This window comes from Nanorana parkeri, unplaced genomic scaffold, assembly GCF_000935625.1.
Source record: "Nanorana parkeri isolate BGI_ZX_2015 unplaced genomic scaffold, ASM93562v1 scaffold2595, whole genome shotgun sequence".
Classification (NCBI taxonomy): Eukaryota; Metazoa; Chordata; class Amphibia; order Anura; family Dicroglossidae; genus Nanorana; species Nanorana parkeri.
The window spans coordinates 42,960-54,799 of record NW_017308863.1 but is presented as its reverse complement, the minus strand read 5'-3'; the positions used below and the strand labels follow the sequence as shown (position 1 = coordinate 54,799).

Sequence of the window (11,840 nt, the reverse complement as noted above, 5' to 3'; positions counted from 1 at the left end):
TTTAAAAAGGGAAATATCAGGGGTCTGTTTAGACCCCTAATATTTCCCCAAAGCCCCTAAAAGTAAAGTATAAAAACATTTTTTTTATTTAAAAAAATTAATAAAAATAAATATAAAAAAATTAAAACGTTTATAAAAAATAAATACAATATTTAAAAAGGAGAACTATGGGGTCAGTGCTTTTCCCCATAGTTCTCCTAAGGGTCACGGGAGGACACAAACTAGCGTCCTCCCGTGACCTAAAGCTCAGTATACCGCGAGCTGCAGCCGGGACGGATCCCGACATCGATCCGCCCAGCTGCGTGATTGACAGCTGGCTCTGCCTATCTGGAGGCAGAGCCAGCTGTTCCCGCCCTCTCCCCGTCCGTTCCGCCAGTCAACGCTGGAGGATCGGACCGGGGTGAGGGGGAACCCCTGCAGGGAGCCGTGAGTGACAGTCACGGCTCTCTGAAGGGACAGGATCGAGAAGTGAGCGAGCTGCGGTATGTGTTCGCTCACTTCCCGATCTATTGAGCCGACGTGTGACAGTTTAATTGTCACACGTCGGCTCGAACAATGAGGCTGAGTGATCTTCATTCACCTCATAGTTCTCCTTTTAAAAAAAATTAATTATATTAAAGTAAAAAACATTTTCGGTTTAAGTTTCTGCCTAACAATTTTTTTTATTTCGGTTTAGAAATTTCCATTTCGGTGCACCTCCAACATTTACTGATCCTCTGTGTGCAGAGCATACACTTGAGTGATCGCTGATCACTCCAATGTTTGTATACAACTGGGGACACATAGTACTATGTGTCCACAGTTATGCATGAACAGGAAGTGCTTCACATCACTTCCTGTTCATTAATAAGTTTCTGAATGGGGAGAAGCACTTCTACCCATTCATAACTGGGTGATACTAAATATTTCACTTTCACCAGTTTGTGATAAATGGGAAGCCTCTGTACGGAGTGCTCTTCATTCATACAGTGCTGAGGCTGCAGAAAAAGAAATTGAAGACTCTGTGTCCTCAATTTCTTTTTCTATTTCAAAAGGGAAAAGTCAGGGGGCTGTTTAGATACCTAATATTTCCCCTAGCCCCCCCCCCCCACAGTAAAAAAAAACCAAACCCCCAAATAAATAATACAATAAACCCCACCCCCCACATTATACACGTGCAATAGTATGCACCATATTGTGCTGTATGCCATGCACATGCGGTGCATTGTTAGAACACATCTTGATTTTTTTTTCTTTTCAAAATAACATTAATTTAACTAGCAGCGTGTGGCAAAGCGTGATACATTGTCCTGCGCTGTGATACGCTGTGTTGCGATTAAAATGTACGCCTGTATAATTTTATCCCAACACACACACCAACACAATACACAAACAATTTTTTAAATAAGTTTTGCGTTACTTCATTTTTTTTTTTACTGTTTCGCAAAAAAGGCGCAATTTAAAATGTACAAATAACTGTTATTTATTACCTCAATACAGTTTTATCTTTTAGATTGTGGGAATTTTTTTTTTTTTGTGCACCGATACTGATTTTAGTGTGCTTTATCAATTTAAATGTGTATTTTTATTGTTTAATATTGATTTTATAAACATTTGCGGAATTATTGCAGAACCTACAAAATAAGTAGCAACCTCTTTTTAATCTACCTGGCTTGTGCTTTCAGAAAATATATGTTTTTTGGGGGTCTTTTACCAACGCAAGCAACGCAGCAATAGATAATCAAAACAATGGGAAAAATTGCAAAAATGTTGTGGCCAGCCGAGGTTAAAAGTGTATCGGAAGGCATGACAGTGTAAGGGTTAAATATAATGATTAACTAAAATAAGATCAATTTAAATGCAGCAGAGTGGGTGCATATGAGTTACCACACTTTGGTAAGTGTATACATTAAATATATGAAGAAACTATACCTTTCACAGGTCTGTCTATTATGCTCCTGATCTTCAGTCTTGGTATTGTCCTTGCTTTTTGCTTTGGCTTCTACCACCTTTGTGGCTGCCTTAAAGCAAAAGAGAAGAGTGATGCTTTAAAACATATGTATTGTAAATTATTGTCTTTTAACAAAGTCCCTGTCTGGTTATAGAAATTAATGTTTTTCTCCACTTTTGTAAGCATTAGGAAGTGTGAAAAATTGCATTAAGGAAATATACATGGCCAATAGAAAATGTTAGAAGTTTAGTGACTCTTCAACAGAATTTTTTGGCCTTAAAACAGATTTTGCAGTTGTCATAGCATCTGACTTTACAGCTACTTATTATAATACAGGATTTATATAAGATCAGCAGTTTGCGCAGTGCTTTACAATATAAGGAAGGCATTACAATACAATTCAAGACAAGATGTAAGGAGGGCCCTGCCCGTGAGAGCATGCAATCTAAAAGGGAGGGGCAAGTGATACATGAGGAGGTAGCTGTGTGGGGATGAAGATAGTTGTTTGATAATGTGATAGTTCAGTGGTTAGGTTGAGGTGGGATAGGCTTCTCTGAAGAGACGAGTCTTTAGTGACCGCCTAAAGGCAGTCAGAGTAGGAGATAAATGGACAGGTTGGGGTAAGGAGTTCCAATGGATAGGAGAGACTCTAGAGAAGTCCTGGAGGCGAGCATGGGAAGACTTGATGAGGGAGCTGGAAAGCAGGAGTTTTTTTGGAAGAGCGGAGGGGACGGTTAGGGTGAAACTTTGAGACAAGGTTTGAGATACAGCCGGGGGCAGAGTTGTGGATGGCTTTTGAATTTTATCCTTTGGGCGACTAGAAGCCAGTGCAGGGATTGGCAGAGGGAGATGCAGACAGAGTGGTTGGTTAGGTAGATGAATCTAGCAGCTGCATTCATGATAGACTGAAGGGGGGATAGCCTGTATAGAGGTAGGCCAATGAGGAGGGAGTTGCAATAGTCAAGACCAGAGATAACAAGTGAGTGGATGAGTAGTTTTGTGGTTTCATTGGTGAGGAAGAGGCATATTTTGGAGATGTTGAAGAAGGTGAAGGCGGCAGGATTTGGATAGTGATTGGATGTGGGGCAGAAAGGGAAGTTCCAAGTCAAGGATGACACCTAGCACCTTGGCATGGGGGGAGGGGTGAATAGTTGTGTTGTCAATCTCAAGGGAAGATGGGGGAAGGTGCACAGGAGGCAGGAAATATCATGAGCTCAGTTTTTGAAAGATTAAGTTTAACCAGTTGCCGCCGCATCAGCGGGTTGCCGTCACCAGACGGCATTTTTTCCCCCTGCTTACGTGACCGCGTCTTTTATATTTTACCAAAAAATTGGGTGATAATAAATGTTTTAGAATGTAATATTAGGAGAGACAGTTTTTTTTTTTTCCCTGTAATTTTTCGTTTATATATCAAAAAATACAAACCCCAGTGGTGATTAAATACCACCAAAAGAAAGCTCTATCTGTCCCCAAAATTGGGTATAAAATTCCTTTCAGTACAGCGTTGCATGACGGAATAAATGTCAGTCAAAGTAGCGCATCGCTGAATACTGAAACATGGCCTGGATGGGAAGGGGGTTTAACACTCCAGACTTCAAGTGGTTAAAGAAGTGTTGTGACATCCAGACGGATATGTCAGTTAGTAGATTAGTGACACACAAGGACACTGAGGGGTAAGTTGTGGAGTGGAGATATATTTGAGTGTCATCGGAATAGAGATGGTATTGGAAGCCATGTGAGGTTACTGAAAAGTGATGCTGATCTCCTTAAAAAACAAACAAAACAAAAAAAAACATGGCAATTATCTATGTCTGCGCAGTGCTTTAGCAAGCTAAATCTAGTTTGGGTTTGAATCTACTTTCATTTAGCAATACTGGCTTCCCATAGACGCACCTGTATTAAGAAAACTGGAGGCCTCCTAGCCAACAAAAGGCCGATGTAGGATTTGATTTTCTTCAACATTATGCTGTAGTTAAAATTCTCAAGGAATTCATGGTATGGATCTTTCTTCCCGATGACCATAACCAATTTCATTCTTAGATACTGAAGCATAAGAGAGATCATTTAAGTGGTTTCCAATAAACCTGAAAGTAGTGCATACCAAATAAGAAAGATACAAGGGGGTTGATTTACTAAAGCCAAATAGGCTGTTTACTTTGCAAGGAAATTTTCCAAAGAATACCCAGTCACGTGTAAGGAAATTAACCCCCGAAGTATTTATGCTTGCACATGGTTGGATGATGGAAGTAAGCAGCGCTTCACCTCATTCACAAAGGAAAAATTCCCCTGCAAAGTGAAAATTCCCCAGCAAAAATTAACCTACCAGCATGTCTTTGGAGTGTAGGAGGAGACCGGAGTACCCGGAGGAAATCCATGCAAGCACAGGGAGAACATGCAAAATCCATGCAGATAGTGACCTGGCTGGGAATCAAACCAGGGACCCGCAGTGCTGCAAGGCAGAAGTGCAAACCACAACACCACTGTGCTGTTCATTTATTTTCATGAATTCTTACAGAATACACAAATCCTATACATGTCTCCCTATGCGGTTTGCTTGTAAGATCTATGCAAATGTATGGCAATGTCTTTAATGAGCTATTAGAATCCATTTGACACACGACTGGATGCCAAGTGGACCCAAAACAATCACTGCATTAAGCCCCTGGGCCACTAGATGGCCCACTTACATTAACAACGGGAGTCAAACTTTGCGCTGTATTTATAGATGTGATGTGCTGTTAAGGGGATTTAAAAGAGATGCACACTTTGATATGAGGCAAACATATCCTTCAATCCTTCCTTCTATAGAATACCGTTTTAATGCAACACAGGTTTCCCATATTACGTTACCTTACTCCCCTCCGATTCGTCAAATTGTCGGTCAAGAACTTCTGACGCCATCTTAAATTTTCCTTTTTCCATGCAAACTGCTACAGCCTGCAAAGGAAGTATTTGTAATCAAAAGATCTACAACTTTTTTACCCTTTAAAAGCCAATTAACCAATCCAAGGTTATATTTGTGTATCTTTTTAATCATGTTATCCTCCGGTAATGAAGCGCTAATAGAGAGGAATGCTGCAAGAGAATCGTGGAGTCAGTGACTTTAAAGGACTCGGCAGTTATATGCTGAATTCCATATCAATGCGATTTTAGCAGTGTAGCTACAACAATAAAAGCGGATCCAGTATTACAGTAGTAGTTAAGGATTACTAACTTATACCCTTGTTTGCGTGTTGATTACACAGTCTACAATACATTCACATGGCTTCTAGAGTTTAGTGGCCTTAAAAGGTATTGTTTGGGAGGTCTCCCTTGACTTCTCTGATCTTAGCTAGAAGCTGAAAAGGCTCAGTTGCTGTAACAACCCATCATGTACATAAGCTCCGAAATCACCATTTAAAAAAAATGTTTTTTGAATAAAAAACATTCTAAATATTAATTTCATGTTCTTCATAATATTAAGAAACTGACCTAAAATACATGATTTTGTATTGCTTTAGAAAAAATGTGACCGGTCCCTTTAAGAAAAAGTATCGGTAATTGGTATCGGTGAGTACTTGGGGAAAAAGTATCGGTACTCGGTCTTAAAAAGTGGTATCGGTGCATCCCTAGTAGCAAGTACCGATTCACTTTTGGTACTTGCCGATAACAAATACCGATTCCGGCATCCCACAGTACCATGGGCCTGGCTTATCAGGAAGCTGGGCAGCGGGTCATGACCCGCTATCGGGATTCCGGATTGCCTGGGAAGCCGGTGTTCTATCGGAAGAACACCGGCTTCACGTTCCGAGGCAGCCTGGCTTCCTGACCAATCAGAAAGCAGGGTGGCACTTCAGGACCCGACTCCGATTGGCAAGGATGCAAGCTTCACTTGTTGCTAGGCAGTATTGCTTCCTGACCAGCCAGGAAGCCAAGAGGCAGGTCATGACATGCCAACCGGCTTTCTGATTGGTCAGGAAGTCAGACTGCCTAGCAACAAGTGAAGCCAGCTTCCTAACTAATTAGGAAGCTGAGAGGCAAGTCATGACGTGCCGCCTTGCTTCCTGATTAGCCGGGAAGCCGTCTCCATGCTCCCTCGCGACCGGAAATTTTGGTATTGGGGTATCAGTGCATTTTGCGAGTAATCGCCCAAATACTCTGTATCTGCATCAATACCGATGCTAGTATCGGTCTTGGTGGATCCCTCGTGTTAGTGGTTTAAAAACCTCACTTCTATATATACACACACACACTATATATGTTTATGGGAATAGGCATATTTAAACATTACATATGCAGGCTACTTTTCATTTCTCTCAAAGCATTTTCACCTCAGTCTCTATGTGGCTGTCCTTTCATCTCAGCAGTTGCTAGCCAATGGAAATGTAATGTAGAACACCAGAAGAGGCGCGCTCTACTAACCTGGACGCCAAATAAAAAGAATCTAGCAAGAGTTTTGTACCAAACTCACTTGTTTTAAAGTAATGAATCCTGATCATAAAAATATACTGTACTGTACTGTACATTGCTCATCAAAGGGTTGCTTTACATTTTTGCCCACTCATCATGCTTCCAAACAGCTGACTCCAGCTCTCTCAGCTCGGCTTTCCTTAACTTCCAATAACTTGCTTTTTAAATATCATATTTAATAATTAAGCGATGCATCTGTAGAACAATCTTGAAGTATTGCATGTTTAGTACACGGCATAGACGAGTCTAATAATGACAATCACCTGAACTTTCACTAAAGTTTTTATTTCTTCCTGAAGATTCTTGAGATTTTCTTCTTCTTCCTCAAACTGGCATAACACCATGGCGGCAGTCTCCAGAGGTGTAAGCGTCTCATCTGCTTCAAACTGGGAGTCTAGGTTACAGCAGGTTATTTCGGACAGGTGAAAGCATAGATTTTAATGCATTAAGAAGCTGACAATATTGTTCATTAAAGTGGAGCGGTAATGGAGATTTGTTATCTTATAGGGAATGTATATAAAGATTCATTTTTCTGCCCTTATTAAAGTGTATATTTTGCCTTTTATTCCTCCTGAGAAACAGCTGTGTCCTTCCTGGCATGTGACCAAATAGCTGTATATCTAAGGCACAAAGCTGCTGGTCTCGGGGGATTTAGAGTGAGACGTCACTACCATGCTCTTCACGGCTTGTTGAAGAGGAAGCTGTACTCAAGGACATGAGAGCATGCATCGTCCTGCTTTATTCGTTGTAGTGATCTCTGCTTTTCCATGTCTACTGCCACTTCTTGAATATGATTTATTTATTATAGGCATTTACACTCTGTGCACAATTATTAAGCAGGTGAGTATTTTGACCAAATCACAATTTTTATGCATATTGTCCAACTCCAAGCTGTATAAAAGTGAAGGCTTATCAGGTGATGTGTATTTGTGTAATGGGGGAGGGTGTGGCCTTAGGAGACCAGCACCCTATATCAAGGTGTGCATAATAATTGGGCAGCTTCTTTTGCTCAGGCCAGCCCCCCCGCCGTGCTTCCCAGGCTCTGTTGCCCCTCCTACGGGCCCGGGACCGGCGTCCTTGGTGTCCGCGGGGAGCTGGTCGACGAACTTCCGTTCATCGATCCCCTCCCCGTTCTATGGGACCGGGAGCGATGCAGATTGCATCACTTCCGGTCCCTGGGCTGTCAGTTCTGGGCTCCTGCAGCCCAGCTATAGGCTATTGAAGTGCGATCTGCACTTCAATAGCTTATTTCCAGTGTAAAGGTGACACTAGGGGTCTTTTGGACCCCCAGCATCACCTTAAAGAGTACCTGTCGCCACCATCTGCTATCGCATGGGGGGGCTTGTAAGCCCCCTTATGTGATAGCAGTCAAAGTAAAGTAAAAAAAAAAAAAAAGTTTTTTAAATTAAAATAAATCTAATAATAAAAAATGTTTTTAAGCCCCCCGCGTCGCGAGTGCCTACATATGAAAACGACGAACGAGCTACACATGTTGGGTATCGCCGCGCACGCCGGAGTGAGAGCAATAATTCTAGGGCCAGTATTTTGGGGTATCTCTAAATTGATGACCTGTGGGGGCTTTTAAAGCGTCTTCTATTGACTTTTTGGGGTACTGCAGTTTTTCGCCGTTTCACGGTCGCACGCAATTTGTAAACTGGGCATGTTGGGTATCGTTTTACTCGTTGTAACCTCATCTTTTATATTTCATTAAAAAAATGGGTAATTTGTTGTGTTTTGGGGCATTTAATTAAATTTGTCACTAAATTTTGGGGTTTAATAAGGAGTTGCGCTAATATTGCGCAACATAAAAATTTTCAACTACCACCATTTTATTCTATAGGGTCTTGGCATTCAGAAAATATATAATGTTTGGGGGTTTTAAGTAATTTTCAGGCCTAAAATGTGGAATATAACATGGGTGCAAAAAATTGAAAAAAGGCCTCAGTCATGAAGTAGTTAACTGACTCTGAAAAGTGAAAAAATGTTAAAAAGTCTTTCAGAGGGATGCAGAACTCTTGAAATTGCTAAGATATTGGGGCGCGATCACAGAACCATCAAAGGTTTTGTTGCAAATAGTCAACAGGGAAACGCCAGAAACGTATTGCGAAAGAAAGACGCAAATTAACTCGCAAAGATTTGAGAAGAATCAAACGTGAAGCTACCAGGAACCCATCATCCTCCAGTGCTGTCATATTCCAGAACTGCAACCTGTTTTAATACAATTTTATGACAAAAGTGAAAACAATTACCCAGGTGCTTTCCTTGCTGAACACGGGTAAGGAACTGCGCAATTGCTACAACTTTAATTTTCTCTGAATCCAGCGCAGGCATAGCTTCCAGAAGAACTGCAAAAGAACAGGTATCAAAATCACATATATAATGTTCTCTTTAAAGGAGAACTATGAGGGTAGTGCTTTTCACTCACTTCATAGTTCTAGCCGACCTGTGACAATGAGACTGTCACAGGTCGGCTCAGTAGATCGGGAGGTGAGCGAACACATACCGGGTTCGCTCGCCTCTCGATCCAGTCACGGCTCTCTGCTGTGACAGGGGGAGGGCTGGATTCCCCTCTCCCCGCTCCGATCTGCCAGCGCTGACTGGCGGAACGGACGGGGGAGGGGGCGGATACAGCTGGCTCTGCCTCTAGATAGGCAGAGCCAGCTGTCACTCACGCAGCTGGGCGGATCCCGTCATCTAAGTCGGGATCCGCTCCGGCGTCTCAGTATACCGCGAGCTGCAGCTCGCGGTATACTGAGCTTAGGGTAACGGGAGGACGCTAGTTTGTGTCCTCCCGTTACCCTAAGGAGAACTATGGGGAAAAACACTGACCCCATAGTTCTCCTTTAATACTGGACAATTACAATATTAAACAGGGGGCACTGCAGCCTGAGGAGGGTTATTTTCATCTGCAGACTTATTTTTCAGTGAAACCTCCAGACTGTATGCGATTATTAGTCCAATCTCATATTCAGCAACCAATCTGATTTGTTCCCAATCATCAGTCGGGACCCCAGATGTCAGTGACAGCTGGAACTGAGAGCCACCTGCTGTGACATCACTGCTCCTCATCCAATCAGAGAATGCCTAGTATTCATTGAGAGAAGTACCAGACGTCCTCTGAATAGCCGCTATGCTGAGTGTGTGAAACAAGGGGATGGAGATTGCCCCGGCCGCAGCCGATTCTCAGATCACACCAGGCCCATATGCATCCCTATTCCCAGGTGAGTTAACAGTCTATGACCCACCGCACGCCAGACTGGAATCCCATATGTAATAAGATGGGTGCTGGTATGACCCACGGAGGGCGCAGCGTAAGTGCGAATGCTGAAAAGAAGTCACCCGAACTCCAAGGTCAAATGTGTGGAACATCTTCAATGAAGACACCAAACAATCATGATGACACAAGTGAAACACGTTTCAGTACCTTCTTCAGGCAGACACTGACGGCTAGCCACCACTGACCACTAACGGTTCCAAAATGTTGTGTTTCACTTGAATCACCATGATTGTTTGGCGTCTTCATTGAAGGGCCAGTCAAGTGCGTTCAGCCTCTGGAACATAACTCGGCCGGCTCAGTTTTTCTTGGGGCGGGATGGTGCATTGAACTCAATGGCACCGCAGCCACGCCCCCCACTCACGGTGCGATCGCCGGCATCCGAACACGTGGCACATCAGTGCCTGCATTCCTGTCCAGTGTGATATGCAAAAAATATTGTTTGCAGCATTTTTGCAGATTGCACTGGACCAGAATGCAGGCACTGATGTGCCACGTGTTCAGGTGCTGGTATTCTATCGAAAACTCCAACTCCTCAAGATCTCCAACGACCTGACTTCCGGTTTAGTTAGAAGTAAGAGACTTGGCCGAGAAGGCTGTACTGCACGTGGGCCACCCGCGGCATTTCCCTATACACTTAGTACACAGCAATAAAGTATTAAAATTAACTAGGGCCAGACTAATCCAGCACATTATTAATCTGAGTTGCCCCACTTAATATGGCTGCAAGCGACGGGCATATTGAGTGGGGCAACTCAGATTAATAACGTGCTGGATTACTCTGGTCCTAGTTCATTTTAATACTTTATTGCTGTGTAGTATATGTATAGGGAAATGCCGCGGGTGGCACATGTGCAGTACACGCTTCTCGGCCAAACCTCTTACTTCTAACTAAACCGAAAGTCAGGTAGTTGAAGATCTCGACGAGTTAGAACTTTCGATAGAACACCAGCGGCGGGGGTCATGACTGCGGTGCCATTGAGTTCATTGCACCGCCATGCCCCCAAAAAAACTGAGCCGGCCGGGTTGCGTTCCAGAGGCCCGAACGCACTTCTGTTGGTGTGACAGGGCCCTGAAGGCGTTCTACACATTGGACCTTGGAGTTCAGGAGACTTATTTTTGGCACCTATTCCCAGGTAGGCTGGCCATAGACAGTTCGGATTTTGTCTGATTTCTGCAGAATCGTCTACAATTTAGATGACAGTAGACCCTGTCGGCTTCAGCCAGCTCATGACAAAGTTGATTTAAAAAACAATGGAGCCAGGTGGAAAATGATCTGCTTCAGTCGCTATTCAGGCAGCAGCAGGTGACAGTTGTCTAAATGAAATTAGCCGGCACTGGAGATTTCTCCATCTATCCAGGCTGGTTAGTGTGCATGGGGGGAAATCAAGCGATTTCTGTCATTCAGCCTCGAACAAGAGGAATCTGGCCGTGTATGGCTAGTTTTTTTTACTCATTATCCAGCCTGAACCATCCTCCACACTACAGTCCCAGGAACAATGCTGAACCACCTCCTCTAATACATGCACATTACATAGGAGGAAGCTGTACAGTGTCATGGAACACAATCACCATAGTTACTGCTGTGCTCATTGCTCTGATGATGCTACATGACACTGTACAGCTTCTTCTCACGTGACGAGCATGTATTGACAGGGGGCGTGTCAGTGAAACACTTAGGACCGCCCTCGTCCCGCTACGTCACGGATTTTAAACACGGAAGTAAACACTAGAATGAATTGCCGGTCACTTTTTATTTACCTTCCATCGCTCTACATGTCCGCTGGAATTCCTCCGCCCGGTCCCCCGCAGTGAAGTAGCGGCACAAGAGGGCGAACATATAATCGAACACCCAGCCTGTGGCCACATCGGCCACTTCGCCAAACGGAGGCTCCCCGATAGCAGCGTCCTCTGCCATGCAGCCGCTCTCCAGTGAAAAACGGCGGGAAAAGCGCTCTGGTGTTACAGGCTGATAAGGGGAAAATGAGAAAAGCAGCTAATGCGCATGCGCCGAACTTTTTCCCGCCCGTCAGATTCAAATACGTGTGTAAGGCATTCTATATACTGTAGTGTGTCAGCCGGGCGGTGCTGCTTAGGTCACTGCTACAACCGGATCCAACTGTCCCTCTATATTCCGATGTACAGCACTATTCTATTTATTATTATTATAATATAGAAAAGCAGTGG

General features: G+C 43.4%; 1 protein-coding gene across 1 annotated transcript in view; it reads right to left on the bottom strand.

Moving 5' to 3' along the window:
• Positions 1-11,572, bottom strand: part of TERF1 (telomeric repeat binding factor 1) — a 25,931-nt gene extending 14,359 nt beyond the window's left edge. The window contains exons 1-6 of the mRNA XM_018573889.1: positions 11,415-11,572; positions 8,629-8,724; positions 6,643-6,773; positions 4,781-4,867; positions 3,824-3,973; positions 1,912-2,000 (exon numbers count right to left, since the gene is read on the bottom strand). Coding sequence (XP_018429391.1) covers positions 1,912-2,000; positions 3,824-3,973; positions 4,781-4,867; positions 6,643-6,773; positions 8,629-8,724; positions 11,415-11,571 — 710 coding nt within the window. The 5' untranslated portion in view covers position 11,572. The remainder of the gene's footprint in view (positions 1-1,911; positions 2,001-3,823; positions 3,974-4,780; positions 4,868-6,642; positions 6,774-8,628; positions 8,725-11,414) is intronic.
• Between the last annotated feature and the right edge of the window lie 268 nt (positions 11,573-11,840).